Source organism: Ranitomeya imitator, chromosome 4, assembly GCF_032444005.1.
Source record: "Ranitomeya imitator isolate aRanImi1 chromosome 4, aRanImi1.pri, whole genome shotgun sequence".
Classification (NCBI taxonomy): Eukaryota; Metazoa; Chordata; class Amphibia; order Anura; family Dendrobatidae; genus Ranitomeya; species Ranitomeya imitator.
In genome coordinates, this window is record NC_091285.1 from 450473229 (window position 1) to 450499531 (window position 26303).

Consider the following 26303-nt stretch of genomic DNA (forward strand, 5'->3'; position numbering starts at 1 on the left):
GATCTGGGGTCGGTTGAGGGCTTATTTTTTGCGTGCCGAGATGACGTTTTTTAATGATAGCATTTTTGTGCAGATACGTTCTTTTGATCGCCCGTTATTGCATATTAATGCAATGTCACAGCGACCTAAAAAACGTAATTCTGGCGTTTCGAATTTTTTTCTCGCTACGCTGTTTAGCGATCAGGTTAATGCTTTTTTTTTTAATTGATAAATCGGGCGATTGAGCGCTGCGATACCAAATGTGTAGATTTGATTTTTTTTATCGATTTATTTTGATTGGGGCAAAAGGGGGCGATTTAAACTTATATTTTTTTCACATTTTTTTAAATTTTTTTTTACTTTTGCCATGCTTCAATAGCCTCCATGGGAGGCTAGAAGCAGGCACAACTCCATCGCATCTGCTACATAGCAGCGATCTGCTGATCGCTGCTATGTAGCAGAAATGGAGGTGTGCTGTGAGCGCCGACCACAGGGTGGCGCTCACAGCCACCGGTGATCAGTAACCATAGAGGTCTCTAGGACCTCTATGGTTACCATCCTGACGCATCGCCGACCCCCGATCATGTGACGGGGGTCGGCGATGACGTCATTTCCTGCTGCCCGGCCGGAAGCGGTAGTTAAATGCCGCTGTCTGCGTTTGACAGCGGCATTTAACTAGTTAATAGGTGCGGGCAGATCGCGATTCTGCCTGCGCCTATTACGGGCACATGTCAGCTGTTCAAAACAGCTGACATGTCCCGGCTTTGGTGCGGGCTCACCGCAGAGCCCTGCATCAAAGCAGGGGATCTGACCTCGGACGTACTATCCCGTTCGAGGTCAGAAAGGGGTTAATGTAGACAAATCAATTCTCCTTGGTTATGCTGGAATTAAGTTTACAAGCCATTTCCTCTAGAAATGGAAATTAGAAAAAAATCATGCAGATCTTCAGCTACTTGATGTGGCCATTTTATAACATGAGGTGGAGAAAAAAAAAAATAGGATGTCCTTGTGCAAGGGAATCCTGTCCTATACATGGTCTGTGGAAGACCTGTTTTCTGTAAGCCAGTTTTACATTCTGGTGTTCATCTCATACTTGAGTACCACTAAAGCACAAGTCACCAAATCCACCACTCGCCTCACCCTAATCTGAAATACAGCCAACAAAAAGTTTGCTGGCATGTGAACGCTAAACCAATAACTTAGTGAGGTTTCTCATGAACATGTAGGCCAATTGTCTACTGCAGGCTTTATTTGTATCAACTTAAAAAGTGTTCCATAAAACTACCATGATTAAAAACCAGCTAAGGCTCCATTATCTGGAAAGGATGCAATCTCAACTGCATTCCTAAAATTTAAAAAGTCAAAATTTAGACAAAAGGTTTACCTTGAAGATGATCACATTTACCCTTGGCATTGGGGGTAGTACACACCCCAGTGAAGTCCAGTGAATTATCCAGCATGGCGTTTATCCTACGGAAGATGTCAGCATTGCTGCATGTAGATAGTGCTGGAGTGTCAGTAGGGCATCCCCAGCAATCTTTACTTCGCCCTAGATCATCCTTCTGTCATAGAAGCAAACGCTTGTCATAATGTATACTCTAAAGAAATACTTTAAAGAAAACCCACAGGTACCCTTTGAAAGCTCATTTCCAATTCATATACTGATCAGTTTGAAAGATACCAAGTCAAAGTTTCCCCATTAATACCCCAAATGCTGCATACCAGCATAAAAGCGTTAGCAAAAACAATTGTAGTTAGCACAGCAAAATGTGGCTGTAGCCTACAACAGCAAGAATTAGTCTTACCGGTAATTTGGTTTCTAGGAACCTTCCATGACAGTATCGGAGGATGTCTCCCTGCCCTAATGGGGGACAGGAAACAAAGTTAAATCCCCCTCCCTACAACCACCAGTGTTTTCTGAACACCAGCATGAATAGTTACCACTCAAGTGCAGGAATCATCCAATAAGAATATCAGATAGGGAAATTAGCACTGTTGTGGAAGGTTCCTAGAAACCAAATTACTGGTAAGTAAGACATTCTATTTTCTCCAGTCACCTTCCACAACAGCAGTATCAGAGTAAAACCAACAGCTAATTTCTTAGGAGAGACAACAGTCAGCAGAACTAGTCTGCAAAACGATAAGTCCCTATTTAAATTTCATCTGTACTGCCTGGTGAATGTATTGACTGACAACCAGGTGGTGGCTCTGCATATCTACTCTGAAGATGCCCTTTCTGCCTGTGATGTTGATACATAATGAGTAGAGTGGGCCTTCAACGGTGCATTCTCCCAGGTGGATGTCCTTTCTGCTGAGGAAATCTGCTTGGTTATTGTCCTGCTGTGATGGGCAAAAGATTTTTTTTTGCCTGGGGATGGAAAGGGGGGGGGGGTTGGTTGTGGAGAAGAAAAAAAGAAAAAAGAAAAAAGAAAAAAAAAACAAACAAAAAAAAAAAACACAACAACAACCCCCAGGAGAGCACCCCCAATCCCTGCACCGGAAAACAGTGGCTGGCGCGTGCGCTCCAGCATGGAACGCACAGGAACAAACTGGAAGCTCATGTGACATCACTTCCAGGATGCGTGCATTGCTGGAACTAGCAGCAGGGAGGGAGGAGGATGCCGGGAGCTACAGGAGGACCCTGGCTGCATGTCACTGCCCAGCTTTACCCCATGAGGAGGCACAGGGAGAGGGGGTCCCGAGTTGCACACGGACTGTGAAGATGGGAGCAACCAATGGAGGAGAGCAGCGCCCCTGACCTTGGCTGCCTGGCATGGATGGGTAAGAAGTGCTCCCGATTGCTGGCCACAGCAGCACTATCCAGGACCTCTTCATGCCCCATAGGGGACAGGAAAAGGAAAATCACTGGTGGTTGTAGGAAGGGGAGGGGTATTTAACCTCTGTTTCTGGTCCCCCATTAGGGTGGGAGACATCCTCCGATACTGCTGTCATGGAATGTGACTGGAGAAAGTGTTATAGGATTCTTGCAGAGTCTCATGACTAAGTTGCTCTAGCTGATCTTGATAACTGAAATCTTGCTGTCCTTTCGGTGCAGCCATGGTTAAGTGACTTAACCTCTTCACTCCAAAGCCTGTTTTTACCTTCCTAAATCAGACCCAAATTTTACAATGGTGACCAGTGTCACTTTGTCTTAACTCTGGAAAGAGTTTGAAGAGCCCCTGATGTGTCAAAATAGTGGAATAACTCAAGTGACCATTTTGAAAACTAGACCCCTCAAGGAATTTATCTAGATGTGTGGTAAGCACATGGAACCCACAGGTGCTTCATAGAATTTTACAGTGTTGATCTGAAAATATAAAAAAAAATTCCCACCCCAAAAAAGTTTTAGCCCCAAGTTCCCTTTAGTCATAGGAGAAATTGCTCAAATGTTGGTCTATTTTTCTCCTGAGTACATAGATACCACCATTTGTGGTTGAATACTATTGATGAACAGTGCAGAGCTAGGAAGGGAAAAGCACCATAATAGAGTTCAGATTTTGCTGGACTGGTTTGAGTGTGTCGTGTTACATTGGCAGAGCTCCTGAGGTTCCAGAACAGTTTACCCCCCCAAAGGTTGTTGTGCAATCTCTAGAGTATGTCAATACCCTACATGTGGTCAAAAACTACTTGTGGATGCATCGTGCAAAGCTCACAAGGGAAGAGGCGCTATATTGGAGTTAACATTTTGCTGGATTGGTTTGAGCATGCTTTGTCACATTGGCAGAGCCTCTGAGGTGCAAGAGCATAAGCGTCCCCCCATATTTTACAAATTACACCTCAATGAACTTATCTAGGTGTACAGTGATCATACTGATACCACAGGCGAGTCAGAAATTTATACCATTGGGTGATGAAGACAATTACATTTTTAACCAGAATTTAGTTTTAGTTTTAGCTCCAGATTTTAAATTTACACACTGGGAAATGGGTAAAAAAAAAGGCACCAAAATTTGTCCCACAGTTTCTGCTAAATGTAGAAATATCCTATATTTGGCTGTACAGTACTGCTTAGCCCTATAGCAATACTCAGAAGGGACAGAGCACTATTGGCAAATGGCTCTGCCCCTACTGAGTCTCAGTGTATGGCTAAGCAGTACTGTTATACAGGAGGCATACTGGAGTGCAGAGTTTTGCTAGAATAGTTTGTGGACCAGATATTGAAAATTATACCCCTTTGGGAAGTTATCTACAGATGTGACAGTTGATGCCATGGGTGTCTTCCAGAAACAAGCTGCCGAGTGAAAATTGCAAACTGCCATTGTAGTGCCCAGTATGTTGTAGTCACCAGCTCATGCTTCTGGAGACATGCACTTGTAAATTAGGTGGGTTCTCATCGCTACAGAAGTGCCAAACATGTGGACACCAACTGGTTTAGGCACACTGGGGCTCAGAAGCACAATTTTTTTTTGGGAGGGGGGCACTTTTGTAGAGCCTTTGTGCTACCAGCAATGTGGAAGTCCTCCCTATATTTCCGTTAACAGATGACCTGAGTGGGGACTTGCTTTTTATTGCTAAAGTTGAAGCTTTTACTTGGAACACATTCATCTGGCGCTGTACACTTTGCGGTTTTCATCTAAATGTGACTCAATTCAGATGAACATGAAGGAGCCACTCACTATAGTGAGGCAGCAGCGTTACCCTGGACTGTTCAGCATTGTCCTTTTCCCACCCTAGAGGTGCAGAAAACTGGCCAACAGCACTTATGCACTCCTAATAAGAAGATGGACACCACTAAATCATAGGCCAAATGGTGTCCAGTGTCTCCATTTGCCTCATTATAGGGAATCTTCTGCTGGGGTTACATCTGAAATCATGTACTTCAGAGATTTTCATGCAAACACCGGTATAAGTGCTGAGCGTAAAGCTCAGGATAAATATGAGCCGCACTGCGATCTTTGGGAGGTAGACAGAAGGGGGGAAGGGGGGGGGGGAGGGGGGAGGATGTGGAGCAGGTTAAGAATTGGTTGTATTTTATTACAGCGTTCCTCATGCAGTGTAAGTGATTAGACGACTATTCTTCGGGCTGGTGCAATAACAGATTTATATGTTTATTTTTGGATGCCATGCTCAAAAATGCTTTATTGCAAAAAAAAAAAAAAAAAAAAAAAGATAGAATTAGACTTACCGGTAATTTGGTTTCTAGTGACCCACCACGACAGCGCACCTGGAGGATGTTACCCCTTTCCTAATAGGGACAGGAAATGACAAAGGTTAAATAACCCCTCCCTCAGTGTTATTATAAAGGACCACATGCGTCAAATTATATTTATTCTTTTCAGAATGTATATTAAGCAAAGGGAGGGTTTACTCCTGCTGTTGTGGTGGGTTACTAAACCAAATTACCAGTAAGTCCAATTCCATTTTCTCTAGTAACCCCCCACGACAGCACACCTGGAGCAGTACCCAAGAGTAACATTTAGAGAGGGTCTATAGCTCTAAGGACTTTTTTTTCCCCCCCAAGGCCAAGTCTTTTGACATCAGGTCTAGCTTGTAATGTTTGGAAAACGTATGGACCGAAGACCATGTAGCAGCTCTGCATATTTGCTCAGTGGAAGCACTGGTTCTCAGCTAAGGAGACAGCTGTTGCTCTGGTAGAATGAGCTGTCAATCTTTCTGGTGGAAGGCCCTGGATTTGATAAGCCTCCAAGATTGCCCTCTTGATCCAGTTGGCAATTGTAGATTTGGAAGTCTTCCCTTTATTCTGGCCATGATGAATAAACAGGTTCTGATACTTTCTAATTTTCTCTGAAGCTTGAAGATAAGTACCATTCTCTGAACATCCAAAGTATGGAATTGTTCTTCCTCATTCTTTGGTTCCTGATAGGAGGGGGAAGAATACTCCTGCGACTTGTGGAAATCAAACGACTTCTGGGAGAGGATGGATCCAATTGCAGGATAAGCCCGTCTTGTAAAATCTTCATGTAGGGCTCATTGACAGGGCTTGTAGTTCACCTACTCTCCTGGATGTAGTTATTGCTACCAGGAAGGTGGTTTTCCAGGCAAGCTTATCCATATTTATTGACGACAAGGGCTCAAACAGGTGAAAGTGTAAGTCCCTTCAGGACTATATTTAGGTCCCAGGATGGGACCATTCATAGACCTTGGAGATATGCGGGATGCTGCCGCCAAATCGTATCCATCTGTGGTCAGCTAAAGATTGGTCAAAATACGAGCTCAGGGCCGCCACCTGTACTTTGAGGGTGCTGGGTCTGAACTTTCCAGGCCATCCTGTAAAACACACACAGAAAAAAAAAAAAAAAAATTATCACTCCATGTGATAAAAGGTCTTCCATATTTTTTGGTAGATTGAATTGGTTACTGTCTTTTGTCTTAATGACCTTTTTTGATAGCCCTCTGGTCCTCAGAATTAAGAATTCAGAAGCCAGGCATTCAGGTGTAATCTCTCAGGATCTGGATGGAGTATTGGCCCTTGACCGGAGGTAGTGCTGTTGGTCCATCTACCTTTAGGCCGATGAGGGTCCCGAACCAGCTTCTTTTGGGCCAAAATGGAGCCACCGGGATTACTGACCCGGTCCTTATCTTTTGTAGGACTTTTAGTAGAAAATCGGTAATGGAGGGAAAGCATAAGCCAGTGTGACTGTCTATGGTTGTGCCAATGCATCTACACCCAGCCCAGGATTGGCTGGATCTAGTGAAAAATACTGGTCCACCTTTGTGTTCTGACAGTTTGCGAACAGGTCCACCTCTGGCTGTCCACCTTCTGGCCAGTATAGGAATTAAAAAAAAAAAAAAAAAAAAAAAAACCACCTTCCAGGTCTAGACTCCATTCTCCTGGATGGATGTTTGTCCTGCTCAGGAAGTCAGCCTGGTAAGCCTGTCCCTTTCTGGAAGATAGGTAGGGAGGCTAGAATATCTTCTCTGGGAGTGCTTGAGGACTGGTGCTCTTCTAGTTGTCCCAACCAGCGGTGCATTGACCTAGCCACACAGGTAGATACAGAATTGATGTTCTGTAAGGATGCCGACGTTTTCCATAACTTCCTTAGTAGTCCGTCCATCTTACGTTCCAGAGGATCTTTCAACTGGGAGACATCCTCAAATGGTAGCCTGTTTTTTTGGCAGGGGGGATTCCCATTCTTCTAGGACTAAGTCATGGTTATTTTTGTGAATGGGAAACACCCACTTTTTCTTAGAAGTGAGACCTCTGAACATCCCTTCCTGTACTGACAGCCATTTTCTCTTCCTCAATCTCCATAGTCTTCCTTACTGCTGTAGTTCTATGTCACTCGAGGAGAAGTAATATCTCTTGCTGAGAAGTCTGAGTCTAGGGATAATTCACCCTCTTCTGGAAGATCATCCGACATCTCCCCCTGAGAGTCCTCATGCCCTTCATTCTCTGGATTAAGCTTTTTCTTAGCTTCCGGAGGGACACTAGGAGAGGGTGTGGGTTGGGAGAGGGGTTTTAATCTTGTGCTGGATTAAGCCTTTAATCTCTTCCATGATATGGCTGCTCTTCCCTGATAATTTTCTCTGTGCACTCTTTGCACAATGCCTTCTTGTACGAAGAGGACACCTTTATCATACAAACTGCACATTGGTGAGTAGCTTTAGATTTGCCTCCGGTTGCGGGTTCCTTGTCCCCCTGAAATAAATGGGAGAAGGAATCATAAGATTGTAACCTGCATCACCACAGTGGTCCTACCCGAGATGTATTCTTGTCTGGGGCTCTTAAATAGGCGACCGGACTGCAGCACCTGTCCTCCTGGTCAGAGTGTGAGTGTCCGTCATCCATGTGTCCGTGGAACGCAAAAGGACCTTCCTATCCGCTGAAGCCGGCATCTGACGTCACATCCTGCCGCAGGCTTCAGACCAGAAGTCCTCACGTCATGCGCACACTGCCGGAGAGCTCCAAGAGGCCTCCAGCTGAAGAACGCAATTTTTTTATTTTATTTTTATGCAACCAAGAGGGTGACAAAGGGGAGTTTGATTTACCTTTTTTTATTTTGATCACTGAAACCCCATCAGTTATCAAAATGAACCAATAGGAAAAAATGATAATTACTTATTGGTAATTTCATTTTCCAGAACCATGACAGCACTGTACGTGAGATGGCATCCGCCCCCAGGAACAGGAAACCTGCAGCAGAGAAAAGGGGGCAGCACCTCTCGGTTTGTTTCAGAGTATGGAAGACGACCACCTTGTTAGTACACACGTTACAAAAATGAATGTATAGGCACTTATTTGTTTCTATATGTATATTTTTTGTGCATCACACAACCATCACCAAGATAGGGTGGGAATGCGGTGCTGTCATGGTTCTGGAACAATCAAGTTACCGGTAAGTAATCATTTTTTTCCCTTCACCATGACAGCACTGTATGCAAGAGGAAATCGAAAGACTCCTAGGGTGGGGCAACAGCAGATAGGTCTGTCAAACTTTTCTTTTGGAAGGAAAGTGCCAAGCCTAGTCTATAATGTCAGAAGGTGGAGGGTGAAGACCATACCACTCTACAAATCTGTTCCACAGAAGCATTTGCCCTTTCTGCCCAGGATGTGGCAATGGCACGCGGGGAGTGAGCTGTAACACCCAGTGGGGGAACTTGACCAGAGGAAGAATATGAAAGTGAAATAGCCACACAACCACTGTGCAATAGTTGACCTTGAGGCCTTTTTCCCCCCAGTTTTGTCCCTTGGAAGGAGACAAAGGGCTGATGACTGACGCCAAGTTTTTGTAGCTTCTATGTATTGAGGCAGGCAGTGTCTGACATCAAGACAATGGAAGGTTTGTTCTCCCTGGGATTTTGGTTGAGGACAAAATGAGGGCAAGCTTTCCTGGTCTCTATGGAATTTTGAGTTGACCTTCAGAAGGAAGGCTGGGTCAGTTTTAATAGTCACTTAGTCATCCTGAAAGGTAGTGTAAGAGGGGGGGGGGTGTTTACCGAAATACCCTTCAGCTCGCAGGTTATGGCATTTAAAACCAAATTTAGATCCCAGGGAGCCACCTTAGGTAGTAATTTTGAGGGTCTGGCTGCAAAGGAGGCCCGGATGAACCTATAGACCCAAGGGTGGTCAGCAAGTTTTTGATCAAACAGACCCAGGGCGGAGACTTGCACTTTTAAGGTGCTAGTGGATAGCCCCCTTTCTAATGCTTTTTGAAGAAATTCTAGAATTTCTTGGCTCGTTTCGGACAATTGTCACCCTGAGAATTCCAGGAATTTCTGCCAAATTCTGGTATTTGACATGACCTTTTTCCTGCTGGCAAGCAACGTGGTCACCAAAGGTTTCAAGAATCCCTTTGCTAGGAGGAGCCCCCGCTCAAGTTCCAAGTGGTGAGATGGAGCCTGTGTACTTGAGGGTGTTGTACTGGTCCCTGGTGTAGGAGGTTCGGAGTATCTGGAAGGATCCATGGGTCAGAGACATGCGTCTGAGCCACATGAACCATGCCCTTTTTGGCCAAAAGGGAGCGACAAGGATTACTTGTGCCTTGTCTTCTTGGATTTTCTTCAAGACTGTTGGGATTAATGGTATTGGGGGAAACGCATATGCTAGACAAAAGTTCCATCGGTACAGAAGCGCATCCACTCCCTCCGGGTGTTCTCTTGGGTTCAGAGAGTAGAACTTCCTCACCTTCCGATTTTATTTTGTGGCAAACAAGTCTATTTCTGGAGTGCCCCAGCTGGCAGATTTTCCCAAATATTTCCTGGTTCAGGGACCACTCTCCTTGATGTATTATGTGATAGCTTAAGAAGTCGGCTACCAGATTCTCTGACCCGAGTATGTTCCTGCTAGGGAAGAAAAAAAAAAAAAAAAAAAAAAAAAAAAAAAAAAAAAGCCGGATTACTCACCAGTAATACTCTTAGTGAGTCCACGACAGCACCCTACAGGAGAGGGATCCGCCCCACAGGAACAGGAAACCTACAGAAAGATAAAGGGGGGCGGTCCACCTTTCCTCAGTTTTGGTTTCAGAGTACCTGGAGGACCGCCAGTATTAGGCAAAATATTTAAGTTTAAACTTACTTGCACTCTAGTAAGAGGAACTTTTTACTTTATTAGTATATACTACATTAACCTAGGGAGGGATGTAATAGGGTGCTGTCGTAGACTCACAAAAAGTATTACCGGTGAGTAATCCGGCTTATTACCCCTTGCCACGACAGCACCCTACAGGAGATCTTTCAGAGACCATCACCTAGGGGAGGGGGGACCACCGTGCTGAGGACAGTCCTGCCAAAGTCTAGGTCAGAAGTAGATGATAGGTCAAGCCTATAGTGGTTATAGAAAGTAGAAGGATCTGACCAAGTTGCCGCCTTACATATGGTTTCTATTGGGACGTCTCCTCTTTCGGCCCAGGAGGATGCCATAGCTCTGGTAGAGTGCCGTAATGCCTTCAGGAGGGTTTTCTTTCCTCGCGGAGTAAGCCAGTGTAAGACTCCCTGATCCACCAGGATAAGGTGCTTTTTGTGACTGCATGACCCTTCTTGTGACCCTGAAAGGATATAAACAGAGCCCTACACTGTCGCCAGCTACTGGTCCTTTCAACGTATTTTAACACTACTCTTAACGTCTAGAGTGTGATATTTGCATTCCTCAGGAGTGGAAGGGTTACTGAAAAAAGGTGGGCAGGACTATTTCTTGTGACCTATGGAATTTCTTCGCTACCTTGGGAAGGTAGGAAGGGTCTGGTTTAAGAATCAACTTATCCTGAAAAGTTAGCAGGAAAGGTGGATCTATAGAAAGCTTGGATGTCACTGATTCTCCTAGCTGAAGTCAGTGCTACCAAGAGTACCGTCTTTAGTGATAGGTATTTAATAGATATTGAATCTATTGGTTCAAATGGAGAGTGTTAGGGCTTGTAAAACTAAATTTAGATCCCAGGGTGGAATTCTAGGTATATTAACAGGATTTATCCTTTCACAAGCCGTGATAAATCAGGATACCCATCTTTTTCCCGCAATATTATGGCCATAGAGAGCTCCTAGTGCTGATATGTGAACTTTTAACGCATTTACAGCCAAACCTAGTTCCCTCCCTTTCTGAAGGAATTCCAATATAGATTGTATTGGAATCTGATGTGTTGGGAGATTTATGGAACTGCAGGAACTTTTTTTAAATTTTTGTGGCAGAATGTTTTCTACTTTGGAGGAGTGTGTCAATTAGTCCCTCGGAGAATCCCCTTAGTTTTAGCATTTGCCTCAAATTCCAGGCCGTCAGATGGAGATTGTCCACCTGGGGGTGCAGAAACAGACCCTGGAAAAGGTTGGGTGTCGAGGGGGGACCCAAGGGTCCAAAACCGACATGGCTTGTAGGTATGAGAACCATGGCCTTTTGGGCCAGAATGGTGCTATTAGTACAACTCTCTCTCCATCCTCCCTGATCTTCCAAATAACCTGTGGTAACAATATTATCGGAGGGAAGGCGTATGCTAGACTGTATTGCCAAGAGGTTTGCAGAGAGTCTAGAATGTCCGGATGATCTGCTAACGATAGGGAGGCAAATTTCCAGACTTGCCTGTTTTTTCTCGTGGCGAAGAGCTCTATTTGCGGATGACCCCATAGAGGGATACTATCTGTTGGAAGATATGATGGTTTAGGCACCACTCTCCCTGCCTTAAGGTATATCGACTTAAGTCTGCCTGCTGGGTGTTTTCCCCTTTATGTGAACTGCAGTGAGGGATAATAGATGTTTTTCTGCCAAATCCAGAGTTTTCCAAGCGGAAGACAGTCTGAGTACCTCCTTGTCTGTTTATATAAGCCACTGTGGTGGTGTCAGAAAGGATTCGGACGTCTTTTCCCCAGAGCTGTGGGAGAAAATGACATAAGGTGTATCTTACTGCATTTAGTTCTTTCAGATTAGATGAGTTGTGGTATTCTTCGGTGTCCCATAACCCTTGGCAAAAATCATTCCCCATATGAGCACCCCATCAGTGAGGACTGGCGTCAGTGGTTATAGTATGAGATGGTGTTATTACCCATGGAACTCCACTCAAATGGTTAGAATCCAGCCACCACGTTAAAGATGATAAAACGTTATCTTTGCATTTAAGCTAAGTAGCAGTCTTTCCTCTTGGAGGATTTGGTGCTGCAGTGTCCGGGTATGGTATTGTGCCCATTGGACTGCAGGGATACAGGAAATAAGAGATCCCAGTAATGACAAGGCTCTCCTTAGGGACATGTGTGGATTTATTGCTGTTGTGACTGTCTGATGAGTGAGTTTTTTACCTGAGGGAGCAGACATTTTTGAGTTATGGAGTCTAGATGGAACCCCAGAAACGCTTGGAGTGACAGTGGAGCCAGTCTGGATTTGTCGATATTGATTATCCAACCTAGATCCTGTAGACATGAAATTGCATGAGCTAAACGGTCAGCACACTGAGAAACTGAATTTCCGATAAGTCATTTAAGTAGGGCACAATTAATGTCTCTTTTTGGCGAAGATAAGCCATCACCTCTAGAATCACCTTGGTGAAAATCCTTGGCGCTGTAGACAGGCCGAAGGGCATGGCTGCATACTGGAAATGACAAATCTTGCCTTTGTCTCTGCTACCCTGAAGAATTTCTGGAATCTATCATGAATAGGGAGATGGTAATAAGCATCTTTTAGATCAATGCCCCCCATCATACAGTTTGGAAAGAGTAGCTTTATGGTGGATTTTATAGACTCCATTTTAAATGTATTTTTAATATATGAATTAAGCTTTTGAGGTTAATGATTGTTCTGAATGAACCATCGGGTTTGGAAATTAAGAATAGAGGAGAGTAGAATCCTCTAGTTTCCTGTCCTTTCGAAACTTGGACCAAAACCCGTTTTGATAATAGAGTTTGAATTTCAACCTCAAGTGCCTCTTGTTGTATAGGCGAGCTGAGTGATGTTATAATGTATGATTCGTTGGGAAAGCGAGAGAATTGTAATTTTATTCCATCTCTGATTATGTTTAAAATCCACGAACTAGTTGTAATTTTTTTCCCACTGGGTAGCAGAAGATTTTAATCTGCCCCCTACTGGAATGGTTATATCCTCAGTATTTGTTTTCTTTGGGTCTTCTGAACATGGTACCTCAGTCTTTAGTGAACCATGTTGCCGACCTGTCCGTCTGCCTTCTCTTGCCAAATGGCCTTCTCTTAAAGGCTCTCCTAAAAAATTGAATAGAGGTATCAGGAAAAGCTTTTCCTGTCTTTCGCCTTCTTGAGTATCTCATTAATGTTTTGCCAAAGAGGAACTCACCCTCACATGGGAATGCGCATATCTTAGATTTTGATTGTGCGTCCCCTTTCCAGCTCTTCATCCATAACGCCCGTCTTGCATTGTTTACAAGACCTGCAGATCTTGCTGCCAGGTGGAGAGAATCTGCGGACGTGTCCGCCATAAAGGCTGCTGCACCTCGTATTAAGGGAATAGCAGCTCGTAATTTTTCCCGTGAAATTTTATTCTCAATATTTTGGTCTAGCTGGTCAATCCAGATGAGCATTGACCTGGCGGGACAAGTGCTCGCTATTGCTGGCTTGAATATGCCTGTAGTTGCCTCCCAGGATCTTTTAACTCCTTCATGACCTTGGGATTTTTCGTTTTTCCGTGTTCGTTTTTCACTCCCCTCCTTCCCAGAGCCATAACTTTTTTATTTTTCCGTCAATTTGGCCATGTGAGGGCTTATTTTTTGCGGGACGAGTTGTACTTTTGAACGACATCATTGGTTTTAGCATGTCGTGTACTAGAAAATGGGGAAAAAAATTCCAAGTGCGGTGAAATTGCAAAAAAAAAGTGCAATCCCACACTTGTTTTTGTTTGGCTTTTTTGCTAGGTTCACTAAATGCTAAAACTGACTTGCCATTATGATTCTCCAGGTCAGTACGAGTTCATAGACACCTAACATGACTAGGTTATTTTTTATCTAAGTGGTGAAAAAAAATTCCAAACTTTGCTAAAAAAAAAAAAAAATAGCGCCATTTTCTGATACTCGTAGCGTCTCCATTTTTCGTGATCTGGGGTCGGTTGAGGGATTATTTTTTGCGTGCCGAGATGACGTTTTTAATGACAGCATTTTGGTGCAGATACGTTCTTTTGATCGCCCGTTATTGCATTTTAATGCAATGTTGCTGCGACCTAAAAAACGTAATTCTGGCGTTTTGAATTTTCTCGCTATGCCGCTTAGCGATCAGGTTAATGCTTTTTTTTAATTGATAGATCGGGCGATTTTGAGCGCGGCAATACCAAATGTGTAGATTTGATATTTTTTTTTTATTGATTTATTTTGATTGGGGCGAAAGGGGGGTGATTTAAACTTATTTTTTTATTTTCTTCACATTTTTTTTTCTTTAACTTTTGCCATGCTTCAATAGCCTCCATGGGAGGCTAGAAGCAGGCACAACTCGATCGCCTCTGCTACATAGCAGCGATCTGCTGATCGCTGCTATGTAGCAGAAATGGAGGTGTGCTGTGAGCACCGACCACAGGGTGGCGCTCACAGCCACCGGTGATCAGTAACCATAGAGGTCTCTAGGACCTCTATGGTTACCATCCTGACGCATCGCTGACCCCCGATCATGTGATGGGGGTCGGCGATGACGTCATTTCCGGCCGCCCGGCCGGAAGCGGTAGTTAAAGGGACTCTGTCACCTGAATTTGGCGGGACTGGTTTTGGGTCATATGGGCGGAGTTTTCAGGTGTTTGATTCACCCTTTCCTTACCCGCTGGCTGCATGCTGACTGCAATATTGGATTGAAGTTCATTCTCTGTCCTCCATAGTACACGCCTGTGCAAAGCAATCTTGCCTTGTGCAGGTGTGTACTATGGAGGACAGAGAATGAACTTCAATCCAATATTGCAGCCAGCATGCAGCCAGCGGGTAAGGAAAGGGTGAATCAAACACCTGAAAACTCCGCCCATATGACCCAAAACCAGTCCTGCCAAATTCAGGTGACAGGTTCCCTTTAAATGCCGCTGTCTGCGTTTGACAGCGGCATTTAACTAGTTAATAGGTGCGGGCAGATTGAGATTCTGCCCGCGCCTATTACGGGCACATGTCAGCTGTTCAAAACAGCTGACATGTCCCAGCTTTGATGTGGGCTCACCGCGGAGCCCTGCATCAAAGCAGGGGATCTGACCTCAGACGTACTATCCCGTCCGAGGTCAGAAAGGGGTTAAGGGACGACTCAGCTTTGCGATCTAGAGGGTCCAAGAGCAATCCCACGTCTTCAACAGGCAATGTGGACGGCTTGATTTTGGTCCACGTAAGTAACTCGTCACTAAACGGGTATTTCCGTTTTGACGCAGAGGGTAAAAAAAAAATTCTGATCTTGTTTCTCCCACTCTATTAATGCTTTCAATGTTGGGATGACTGGAAATCATTTCCTTTTGCTCTCCACCAAACCCGCAAACATATCTTGCGTTGTTTGTGCGCCCTTTGTCTCTGAACACCCCATAGTGTCTTTTTGATTTTACTAGATTATCCACACTATCTAAGGGGAAACATGAACGTCCCTCGATTTCTGAAGATGAAGAGGCTATAGAGATATCTGAGAGTACAGCTTGTTTACTATCAGAGTCTGATGATGGCGTTGGCCTTTTGGATTTACTTGTGGTTTATCCTGTGACATGGCCTTTAACTCCTCTCTAATAATGGCGTGCAAGTCCATAATAGACACCGGCGCTCCTTGTGTGGTTTCTGCTATACAATCTTTGCAGAGTTTTTTGGGGTATGAGTCTGGTAGGGGCTGGCTACATAAGGCGCATTCCTTATGTTTAGTTTTTTGTCGTTTTTTGGCCTGATCAAAATAAGACATTGCGAGAGAAGGAGAAAGAAAGGAGGGGAGATGGCGTCAGCTTAATAGGCAGAGTTTATAACTCACCCAGTGAAGCTATTATTACTGGATCAGACGGCCAAGATCCTTTGGATTTATCCACTGTGTTGCTCTTTCGACTGGTATCTGATGATCCTCTGCTGGAGCGATCCTTGGTGGGAACTGGGTCTCCTGCTGCAGGATCCATGGCACCTGGAGAGGACATCTTGCATCGCAGGTAACAGTGGTTAACCGGTTTAAATAGAGCACCATTTTTAAAAAAAAATTTTTTAAGCGGTACTGCGCGCGAACTCATGCTTCCCCCGAAGTTTAGCATCTACTTCCGGGGTGAACTCACTTATGGCAGTCAGCGCACGTGCGGTGCGGCCTTCCAGCCCGGACCGCCATTCAGGAAGCTCCTCTCACTCACCGCTTCTGCCGGGCGAGGATCTTCCATGCTGAAGTCGCCACAATGCAGATGCCGGGCGACTTTCTCCGGACCCGGCCATCTATGCCTCCCAGACGAGGAGGGAGCAGTCTAGCAGAACTCCTGATGCTGCTTCCAGGCTGCAGCCCCTGCCGTTCCGAAGAGACTGCACAGGTGGCGTGCATGCCCATGTACATCCGTAGGTTCTAGAATCCTGTCGTTCCCGCAGGAACAGGAAACCTAAACTGAGGAGGAAAGGCGGACCGCCCCTTTAGCTTTCTGTAGGTTTCCTGTTCCTGTGGGGCAGATCCCTCTCTCCTGTAGGGTGCTGTCATGGCGAAAGGTAAAAAAAAAAAAAAAAAAAAAAGGGGGTTGTTTTCTGCCCATATGAAGTTCTTTGGCCTCTGCCATAAGGGATGCTGATCTTGCTGATTTATGTAGGCTATAGGTGTGTTTTACAACACCACATGTTTTCCCTGTATTTTTTTTCCTATATGAAGAAGTGCTTCCCTCACCCCTGAGTTTTTAGATTGGAAGATGCTGCTCTCATTGAGGCCCCCCATTGACCCTGTAAGACTTGACCCTCTAGGTGTGCTCCCCACCCCCATGGGCTTGCATGGGTAGTTAGCACCACTGGATTCTGCACTGACCAAGCCACCATCTTAATGAGTCTTGAACTCTTGGTGATAGAAGAATTTTCCGATTCAACTTGTATGGAGTTTTCGTTTGCTTGGATAGTATCTGCCATTACAATTCTCTCCTGTGGGCTTGCGCCCACCGGGTCACTGGGATTGTTGCTTTTAGAACACCCAAGCGTGACATTGCCTTCCATAGCGAAATGGGCTGTCGCAGTTGGAACAGTTGTATGTTTTGTTGAATGGCTTGAATTTTCCTCTGTGGGAGGACACACTCGTTTGACTAAATCTAATTGGATCCCGAGGAATTCTTGAATCAATTTTGATTTAGGTTTACTATCCAGCCTAGCTTGGTCAGTACCTCCAACACTTGTGACTTTTTATGCAATTTTCTTTGTTGTCTGCCATTACAAGAAAATCGTCCAAATAGGGTACCAGTATTATATCTTCCTTTCTGATAAAAGACGCTACTTTGGAAATAATTTTTGTAAATATAAGTGGAGCTATAGCCACCCCTAAGGGAATGCATTGGTATTGCAGATGGGTGGGAATTTTTGCAATGTTTACCACTAAGCTTAGGTACTGTTGATGTTGGCCAGCAATTGGCACATGGTAGTAAGCATCTGTAAGATCTATTACTGCCATGTAACAGTCCGGGTTGAGTACTTTTATTGCAGTTCTTAGAGTTCCCATTTTGAAGCTCCGCACTTGAATATAGCGGTTTAGTGTTTAAGTTGAATATTGTTCTCAGCAAGCTGTCTGGTTTTGGCGTGAGGAACAAGGTGCTCTAGAAACCTTTCCCCTATCTCCTGGTGAGGTACTCTTATTAGGACCTCTTTTTGTATGAGGAGATAGGCCACACTGACCTCCCTCGTGGGGCCTGATTTTTTTGGGCCACCTGGGTCATCATGCGACTTGGTGGGGGGCTGGAGAATTTGAACTGTAGACCTTCCAACAACAAGCTGGTTACCCATTGAGAAGCTGGTAATGTTGCCCAGTGGTGGACAAACAATCGGAGCCTCCCCCCCCCCCACTGGGATTTTGGCATCATTGGTGTATGGGGGGGGCTTACTGAAGAGGAATCCCCTCTTTCCAGGGTCTGCCCCGCATGGACCCATCATCCTCCTCTATATCCGGACCCACAAAAGGACCAGCAAGACTTATTCCACCGGCATCTAGAAAAAGGGAGGCGGAAAATGTTTTCTTGTCAGACACCTTCTCTAGGATTTAGTCTAAGGCTTTGCCAAAGATACTGCCCTCACAGGGTACTGCACAGAGTTTGACTTTTGATTGGAAGTCTGCAGTCCAATTTTTTAGCCACATTGCTCTGCATCTGGAATTGGATAAGGCACATGCACGGGTGGCACATCTGACAGTCAACAGAAGCATCTGCTAGGAATCTTGCTGCCCCCTGCAAGGAGGGTAATGCCTCCAGTAGTCTCTTGGGCATTTGTTTTTAGTCTGATCACCCAGCTCCTCTAACCACTTAACTATAGCATGTGCTGTGCAAGTGGCGGCCACCCTGGGTTTAAAACCACCATGTCGCTGCCTCCCAGGCTGATTTCAGAAAAGCATCTGCTTTCTTGTCAAGGGGATCTCTTGGGGCTCCCATGTCCTCAAATGGTAGCGCTACACCTTTAGAGGTACTAGCAATGGCTGCATCTAACCTAGGAGCCTTTTCCCCACTTTTCAGACCTCTCCGTCAAAAGGGTATTTGCATTTTAATGCCTGCGGGATAGATTTTTGTTTTTTCCCCTCACTCTTGATCATATTTAAGATATCATGGAAAGGAAAAAAAATTGCATTTTTCCCCTCCAGATTGCTGAACATAGTGTCCTGAATTGATTGTGGCTCTCTAGGGGTTTCCACCCCAATAGTCACCCTAACAAGTTTGAGCAATTTTCTGATATCTTCAGATTGAAAATAAGGGCGGCCACACTTCATCTGATGAGTCCAGGTCTGAGGCATCAGAGGAGGTTAATTCTCCCAAATCTACAGACCTCTGGACACTTGTAGGGGGAGGAGTTCCCTTTGTTGCATGGTGTTTTCTTTGACAGTTGATTTAACCTCCTCCCAGATGATGGCTTTATTATTCTGCAATAGGGGCATTCACCCCTCCAGGACCCTGGGTACCCCAGTAGCTTGTACCTCTTAATTCATCTTGGGTACTGCTGGTATGTCAGGATCCGCTGCGGGCTTTGCCATGTTTGGGAGGCAATTGCCGCATTCATTTTTTTTTCTTTATAGGGTAGGAGCAGTGTGTGCGCCTCTGGAGCAACTTCCACCTGGAAGTGTCCAGCACACTGGCTCCTCCGGCGTGTTACGTCACTTCCTGTGAGACCGGAAGTCATCACCTTCACTTCAGTGCCAGTGAAGGACACACCCCTTTCCTGGGCCAGCCTCCTGAACAGAGCGGATGCCAGGGAGTCCAGCTGGGGGGGGGGGGGGGTGATGAGGCACAGTATGCAGCAGCTCCCTCAGACCTAGGATTCCCTGATAGCACTGTATGATGCCACAGAGTACAGCTGCCCCCACCGCAGACTGGTGATCAGAGGGAGATCCCTAGGGAGGTAAGCGCTCTGCCACAGGCATCCACCTGCAAGAACAGGAAACCAAAACTGAGGAGAGGTGCAGCCCCTTTTATAACAAAAAAAAAAGGGAAGAAGCCAGCACTGCTTATGGTCAGAACGCAATAACTGAAGTGCAATTGCACATAAATTCTAACTGTATTTCAAATATGAGACATTTAGCAAACAATTGATCAATTCTTTGAGCTACCCCGCCACTTCACGGCAATCTCATAATGGGGCAGTCCTAATCTTCGTATTTTATTTACGTTGTGCCATTATGGCTTCCTGAATGTATAAAAAAAAAAAGGACCACATTAAATGCGAACTGTACCTGGAGCATTTTCAGAATCACTCCCTTGGTGCCAGGAAAGGCAAGCGCAGGTAAAGGCCGACCAGGTCCAGTGCGGACATTTCAGATCTGGCTTCCACACTGCCAAACCCGCACCAAAGATGAAGGGCGAGACAGGCTGAGACACAGGTGCACAACTAACCCGAGCCTGAGGCGGGGCAGGGCTGCTGTGTGTGTGCACAGCAGCCTATCAATCACAGTGAACACAGAAAGAATGGCGCACATAACCCAGCGTGCGCGGCAACAGTGGTGGTCAGCCACATACCAATGCAAAGCAAAAAAAAAAGGGAAGAAGCCAGCACTGCTTATGGTCAGAACGCAATAACTGAAGTGCAATTGCACATAAATTCTAACTGTATTTCAAATATGAGACATTTAGCAAACAATTGATCAATTCTTTGAGCTACCCCGCCACTTCACGGCAATCTCATAATGGGGCAGTCCTAATCTTCGTATTTTATTTACGTTGTGCCATTATGGCTTCCTGAATGTATAAAAAAAAAAAGGACCACATTAAATGCGAACTGTACCTGGAGCATTTTCAGAATCACTCCCTTGGTGCCAGGAAAGGCAAGCGCAGGTAAAGGCCGACCAGGTCCAGTGCGGACATTTCAGATCTGGCTTCCACACTGCCAAACCCGCACCAAAGATGAAGGGCGAGACAGGCTGAGACACAGGTGCACAACTAACCCGAGCCTGAGGCGGGGCAGGGCTGCTGTGTGTGTGCACAGCAGCCTATCAATCACAGTGAACACAGAAAGAATGGCGCACATAACCCAGCGTGCGCGGCAACAGTGGTGGTCAGCCACATACCAATGCAAAGCAAAAAAAAAAGGGAAGAAGCCAGCACTGCTTATGGTCAGAACGCAATAACTGAAGTGCAATTGCACATAAATTCTAACTGTATTTCAAATATGAGACATTTAGCAAACAATTGATCAATTGATCAATTGATCAATGGTGCCAGGAAAGGCGCTTGCCTTTCCTGGCACCAAGGGAGTGATTCTGAAAATGCTCCAGGTACAGTTAGCATTTAATGTGGTCCTTTTTTTTTTTTTTTTTTTTATACTCTTTATACATTCAGGAGGCCATAATGGCACAACGTAAATAAAATACGAAGATTAGGACTGCCCCATTATGAGATTGCCGTGAAGTGGCGGGGTAGCTCAAAGAATTGATCAATTGTTTGCTAAATGTCTCATATTTGAAATACAGTTAGAATTTATGTGCAATTGCACTTCAGTTATTGCGTTCTGACCATAAGCAGTGCTGGCTTCTTCCCTCTTTTTTGCTTTGCATTGGTATGTGGCTGACCACCACTGTTGCCGCGCACGCTGGGTTATGTGCGCCATTCTTTCTGTGTTCACTGTGATTGATAGGCTGCTGTGCACACACACAGCAGCCCTGCCCCGCCTCAGGCTCAAGTTAATTGTGCACCTGTGTCTCAGCCTGTCTCACCCTTTATCTTTGGTGCGGGTTTGGCAGTGTGGAAGCCAGATCTGAAATGTCCGCACTGGACCTGATCGGCCTTTACCTGCGCTTGCCTTTCCTGGCACCAAGGGAGTGATTCTGAAAATGCTCCAGGTACAGTTAGCATTTAATGTGGTCCTTTTTTTTTTTTTTTTTTTTTTTATACTCTTTATACATTCAGGAGGCCATAATGGCACAACGTAAATAAAATACGAAGATTAGGACTGCCCCATTATGAGATTGCCGTGAAGTGGCGGGGTAGCTCAAAGAATTGATCAATTGTTTGCTAAATGTCTCATATTTGAAATACAGTTAGAATTTATGTGCAATTGCACTTCAGTTATTGCGTTCTGACCATAAGCAGTGCTGGCTTCTTCCCTCTTTTTTGCTTTGCATTGGTATGTGGCTGACCACCACTGTTGCCGCGCACGCTGGGTTATGTGCGCCATTCTTTCTGTGTTCACTGTGATTGATAGGCTGCTGTGCACACACACAGCAGCCCTGCCCCGCCTCAGGCTCAAGTTAATTGTGCACCTGTGTCTCAGCCTGTCTCACCCTTTATCTTTGGTGCGGGTTTGGCAGTGTGGAAGCCAGATCTGAAATGTCCGCACTGGACCTGATCGGCCTTTACCTGCGCTTGCCTTTCCTGGCACCAAGGGAGTGATTCTGAAAATGCTCCAGGTACAGTTAGCATTTAATGTGGTCCTTTTTTTTTTTTTTTTTTTTTATACTCTTTATACATTCAGGAGGCCATAATGGCACAACGTAAATAAAATACGAAGATTAGGACTGCCCCATTATGAGATTGCCGTGAAGTGGCGGGGTAGCTCAAAGAATTGATCAATTGTTTGCTAAATGTCTCATATTTGAAATACAGTTAGAATTTATGTGCAATTGCACTTCAGTTATTGCGTTCTGACCATAAGCAGTGCTGGCTTCTTCCCTCTTTTTTGCTTTGCATTGGTATGTGGCTGACCACCACTGTTGCCGCGCACGCTGGGTTATGTGCGCCATTCTTTCTGTGTTCACTGTGATTGATAGGCTGCTGTGCACACACACAGCAGCCCTGCCCCGCCTCAGGCTCAAGTTAATTGTGCACCTGTGTCTCAGCCTGTCTCACCCTTTATCTTTGGTGCGGGTTTGGCAGTGTGGAAGCCAGATCTGAAATGTCCGCACTGGACCTGATCGGCCTTTACCTGCGCTTGCCTTTCCTGGCACCAAGGGAGTGATTCTGAAAATGCTCCAGGTACAGTTAGCATTTAATGTGGTCCTTTTTTTTTTTTTTTTTTTTATACTCTTTATACATTCAGGAGGCCATAATGGCACAACGTAAATAAAATACGAAGATTAGGACTGCCCCATTATGAGATTGCCGTGAAGTGGCGGGGTAGCTCAAAGAATTGATCAATTGTTTGCTAAATGTCTCATATTTGAAATACAGTTAGAATTTATGTGCAATTGCACTTCAGTTATTGCGTTCTGACCATAAGCAGTGCTGGCTTCTTCCCTCTTTTTTGCTTTGCATTGGTATGTGGCTGACCACCACTGTTGCCGCGCACGCTGGGTTATGTGCGCCATTCTTTCTGTGTTCACTGTGATTGATAGGCTGCTGTGCACACACACAGCAGCCCTGCCCCGCCTCAGGCTCAAGTTAATTGTGCACCTGTGTCTCAGCCTGTCTCACCCTTTATCTTTGGTGCGGGTTTGGCAGTGTGGAAGCCAGATCTGAAATGTCCGCACTGGACCTGATCGGCCTTTACCTGCGCTTGCCTTTCCTGGCACCAAGGGAGTGATTCTGAAAATGCTCCAGGTACAGTTAGCATTTAATGTGGTCCTTTTTTTTTTTTTTTTTTTTATACTCTTTATACATTCAGGAGGCCATAATGGCACAACGTAAATAAAATACGAAGATTAGGACTGCCCCATTATGAGATTGCCGTGAAGTGGCGGGGTAGCTCAAAGAATTGATCAATTGTTTGCTAAATGTCTCATATTTGAAATACAGTTAGAATTTATGTGCAATTGCACTTCAGTTATTGCGTTCTGACCATAAGCAGTGCTGGCTTCTTCCCTCTTTTTTGCTTTGCATTGGTATGTGGCTGACCACCACTGTTGCCGCGCACGCTGGGTTATGTGCGCCATTCTTTCTGTGTTCACTGTGATTGATAGGCTGCTGTGCACACACACAGCAGCCCTGCCCCGCCTCAGGCTCAAGTTAATTGTGCACCTGTGTCTCAGCCTGTCTCACCCTTTATCTTTGGTGCGGGTTTGGCAGTGTGGAAGCCAGATCTGAAATGTCCGCACTGGACCTGATCGGCCTTTACCTGCGCTTGCCTTTCCTGGCACCAAGGGAGTGATTCTGAAAATGCTCCAGGTACAGTTAGCATTTAATGTGGTCCTTTTTTTTTTTTTTTTTTTTTATACTCTTTATACATTCAGGAGGCCATAATGGCACAACGTAAATAAAATACGAAGATTAGGACTGCCCCATTATGAGATTGCCGTGAAGTGGCGGGGTAGCTCAAAGAATTGATCAATTGTTTGCTAAATGTCTCATATTTGAAATACAGTTAGAATTTATGTGCAATTGCACTTCAGTTATTGCGTTCTGACCATAAGCAGTGCTGGCTTCTTCCCTCTTTTTTGCAGCCCCTTTTATCTCTGCTGCAGGTTTCCTGTTCCTGGGGGCGGAGGCCCTCTCACGTACAGTGCTGTCATGGTGAAGGGAAGATATATATATATATATATATATATATCTCTCTCTCTCTACTGTTGCTGGGTTCCAGCTGGCAGATCTTACAGACACTATGCATACAGCTGCCATTTTCTTCCAGGAAGATGATGCCGAGATGACAGAGCGCTCCATTTCTCTCCTCTGGCAGGCTAGACCATATCAGCTGAGAGAAATTAATGGAAAAATCTGATTGCTGTTATTAGGTGAATGGTAATTGTGTGACTGAACAGTAAAAACCAACCCAAATCATGTTTTCTGGGGTCTCACCTCTCCTGGCAGTTGAGATTTTCCGACGATGGGGGCGATAAACTTATTTGTCAGCACCCTTAAAGAGCAGCACTGCGGAATAAGCACTTTTAACTGCCAGCCTTAAAGGCATTGTGGTCATTAAGTTAGGCTGGGTTCACATTGCGTTGGTGCAGTCTGTTCAATGCATGTGTTAAACGGACTGCACCAACGCTAGTGCCCTTTAAAGATTGTGTTATGCGATAGCGTAGGTGAAGCATCTGCGCTATCAGTGGTAGACCCAGAAACGCTGCAGACCGCGTCTGAGGGTCAGTCACAGAAAGATGGCACATAAATACTCCCAACGCCATAGCACCACCTGGTGGTAAATCTTAAAGGGGAGGTCCGCTGTATAAAAAAAAAAAAAAAAAAAATTATTTTCAAAATGAGTGCCACCAGAAATAAAGGGTCTTCTCCTGCCTTAAAAATCCCTAACCCACCAAAAAGCAATAAAACTTATCCACAACGTCAAGCTAACAGATAGAGCTGACATTTCAAATAGAGACAGATCTCACTCGCCACGCAGGCTCAACTCTCCTATAAAACAAACCTCTCACTATCAAAACATATCTGACAACTCAGGGAAGAGTAGTCAGCCCCACACAGAGATGGACACATCCCAAAGCCTCAAAAGAAGCACTCCAGGAGCTTGGGGCAATGTCTGCACCTCCTCACATGTACAATCTGACTCGGATGTAGAGTCAGAGGACACTTCCCCGAATCTCTCCCCTGCCAAAACCAAGGCTAAGAAAAACCCCTCAAAATATAATTACGAAAATGACTTTCCAGCCTTAGCGTGTTCCAAACCAGGCCTTGAATCGCTACAGGGCGATGTACTATCTTGCTTAGTCAATCTGACAGTATTGAAAATATGAGAAGGGATATGGACAAAAATTTCAAAGACCAAAGACAGTTTGATCGTAAACTAGACTCAATGTTTGAAAAATTCTCCGAAAAAAATTAACAACCACGAAGAGAGATTACAAAAACTAGAACGCAAATCTGCTGATTCATCCTTTGACATTCAGGAACTCTAAAGAAGTTCATAAACTAAAGCTCAAACTCTCAGATGTGGAAGACAGAAGTCGCCGTAACAATCTAAAGATATGGGGTATCCCAGAAAGTGTCCCACCAGAACAGCTCTCTAACCATATCAAAGAGATCTTTAAATCAGCCATCCCGAATCTCTCCTCATCTGACCTAGAGATAGACAGGGCCCACAGACTCCCACAGCCCCCAAAAATAGCAGCTGACGTACCCAGAGATACAATCCTGAGTACACTTTTTCCAGACTAAGGGAAAACAAAAAACTTAAAATACCGTATTTTTCGGACTATAAGACGCACCGGACCATAAGACGCACCCCAAATTTGGGGTGAAAATTGCAGAAAAAAATATTTTTTTATAAGATGGGGGTCCGTCTTATTGTCCGAATTTACAGTATCTTACCTGAGGGCTGGCGGTGGCAGAGCAGGGTCACAGGAGGCAAGGTGTCGGCAGAGGTGGGGTGATGCTGGGATGAGAAGGTGCTTGGGATCAGGAGGTGCAGTGAGAGGTATGGCGTGAGAGGGGTCCCAGGCTTACCGTGCAGGCAATGCAGGCTTACCGTGGCGGCAGAGGTGCGGCGGCAGAGGAGGCGCAGTAAGCGGGGTCCCTTTCCCCCGGTATGGTGATGCAGCAGCCCGGTAAGCAGCAGAGCCGGGTGAATCCTGTTGTTATCGGTGAGCGCGGCCATCTTCCTGAGGCCGTGCGTGTGCAGATGAAGCGCTCTGCTTCCCGGGGCTTCAGGAAAATGGCCGCGGGAGGCCACGCGTGCGCAGATGGAGATCACGGCGGCCATTTTCCTGAAGCCCCGGGAAGCAGAGCGCTCCATCTGCGCATGCGCGGCCTCAGGAAAATGGCCGCCGCCACCACTGATAACAGGATTCACCCGGCTCTGCTGCATACCGGGCTGCTGCATCACCTCACCGGATAAAGGGACCCCGCTTACTGCGCCTCCTCTGCCGCCGCACCTCTGCCTCAACGGTAAGCCTGCATTGCGACTATTAGACGCACCCCCCATTTTTGGGGGGGAAAAGTGCGTCTTCTAGTCCGAAAAATACGGTACCTAAAAGAACGAAAG

General features: G+C 45.4%; 1 protein-coding gene across 1 annotated transcript in view; it reads right to left on the bottom strand.

Annotated features, from left to right (window-relative positions):
* CPEB1 (cytoplasmic polyadenylation element binding protein 1) overlaps positions 1 to 26303 on the bottom strand; it is a 59933-nt gene that overhangs the window by 18544 nt on the left and 15086 nt on the right. Inside the window, exon 2 of the mRNA XM_069765746.1 lies at positions 1364 to 1541. Coding sequence (XP_069621847.1) covers positions 1364 to 1439 — 76 coding nt within the window. The 5' untranslated portion in view covers positions 1440 to 1541. The remainder of the gene's footprint in view (positions 1 to 1363; positions 1542 to 26303) is intronic.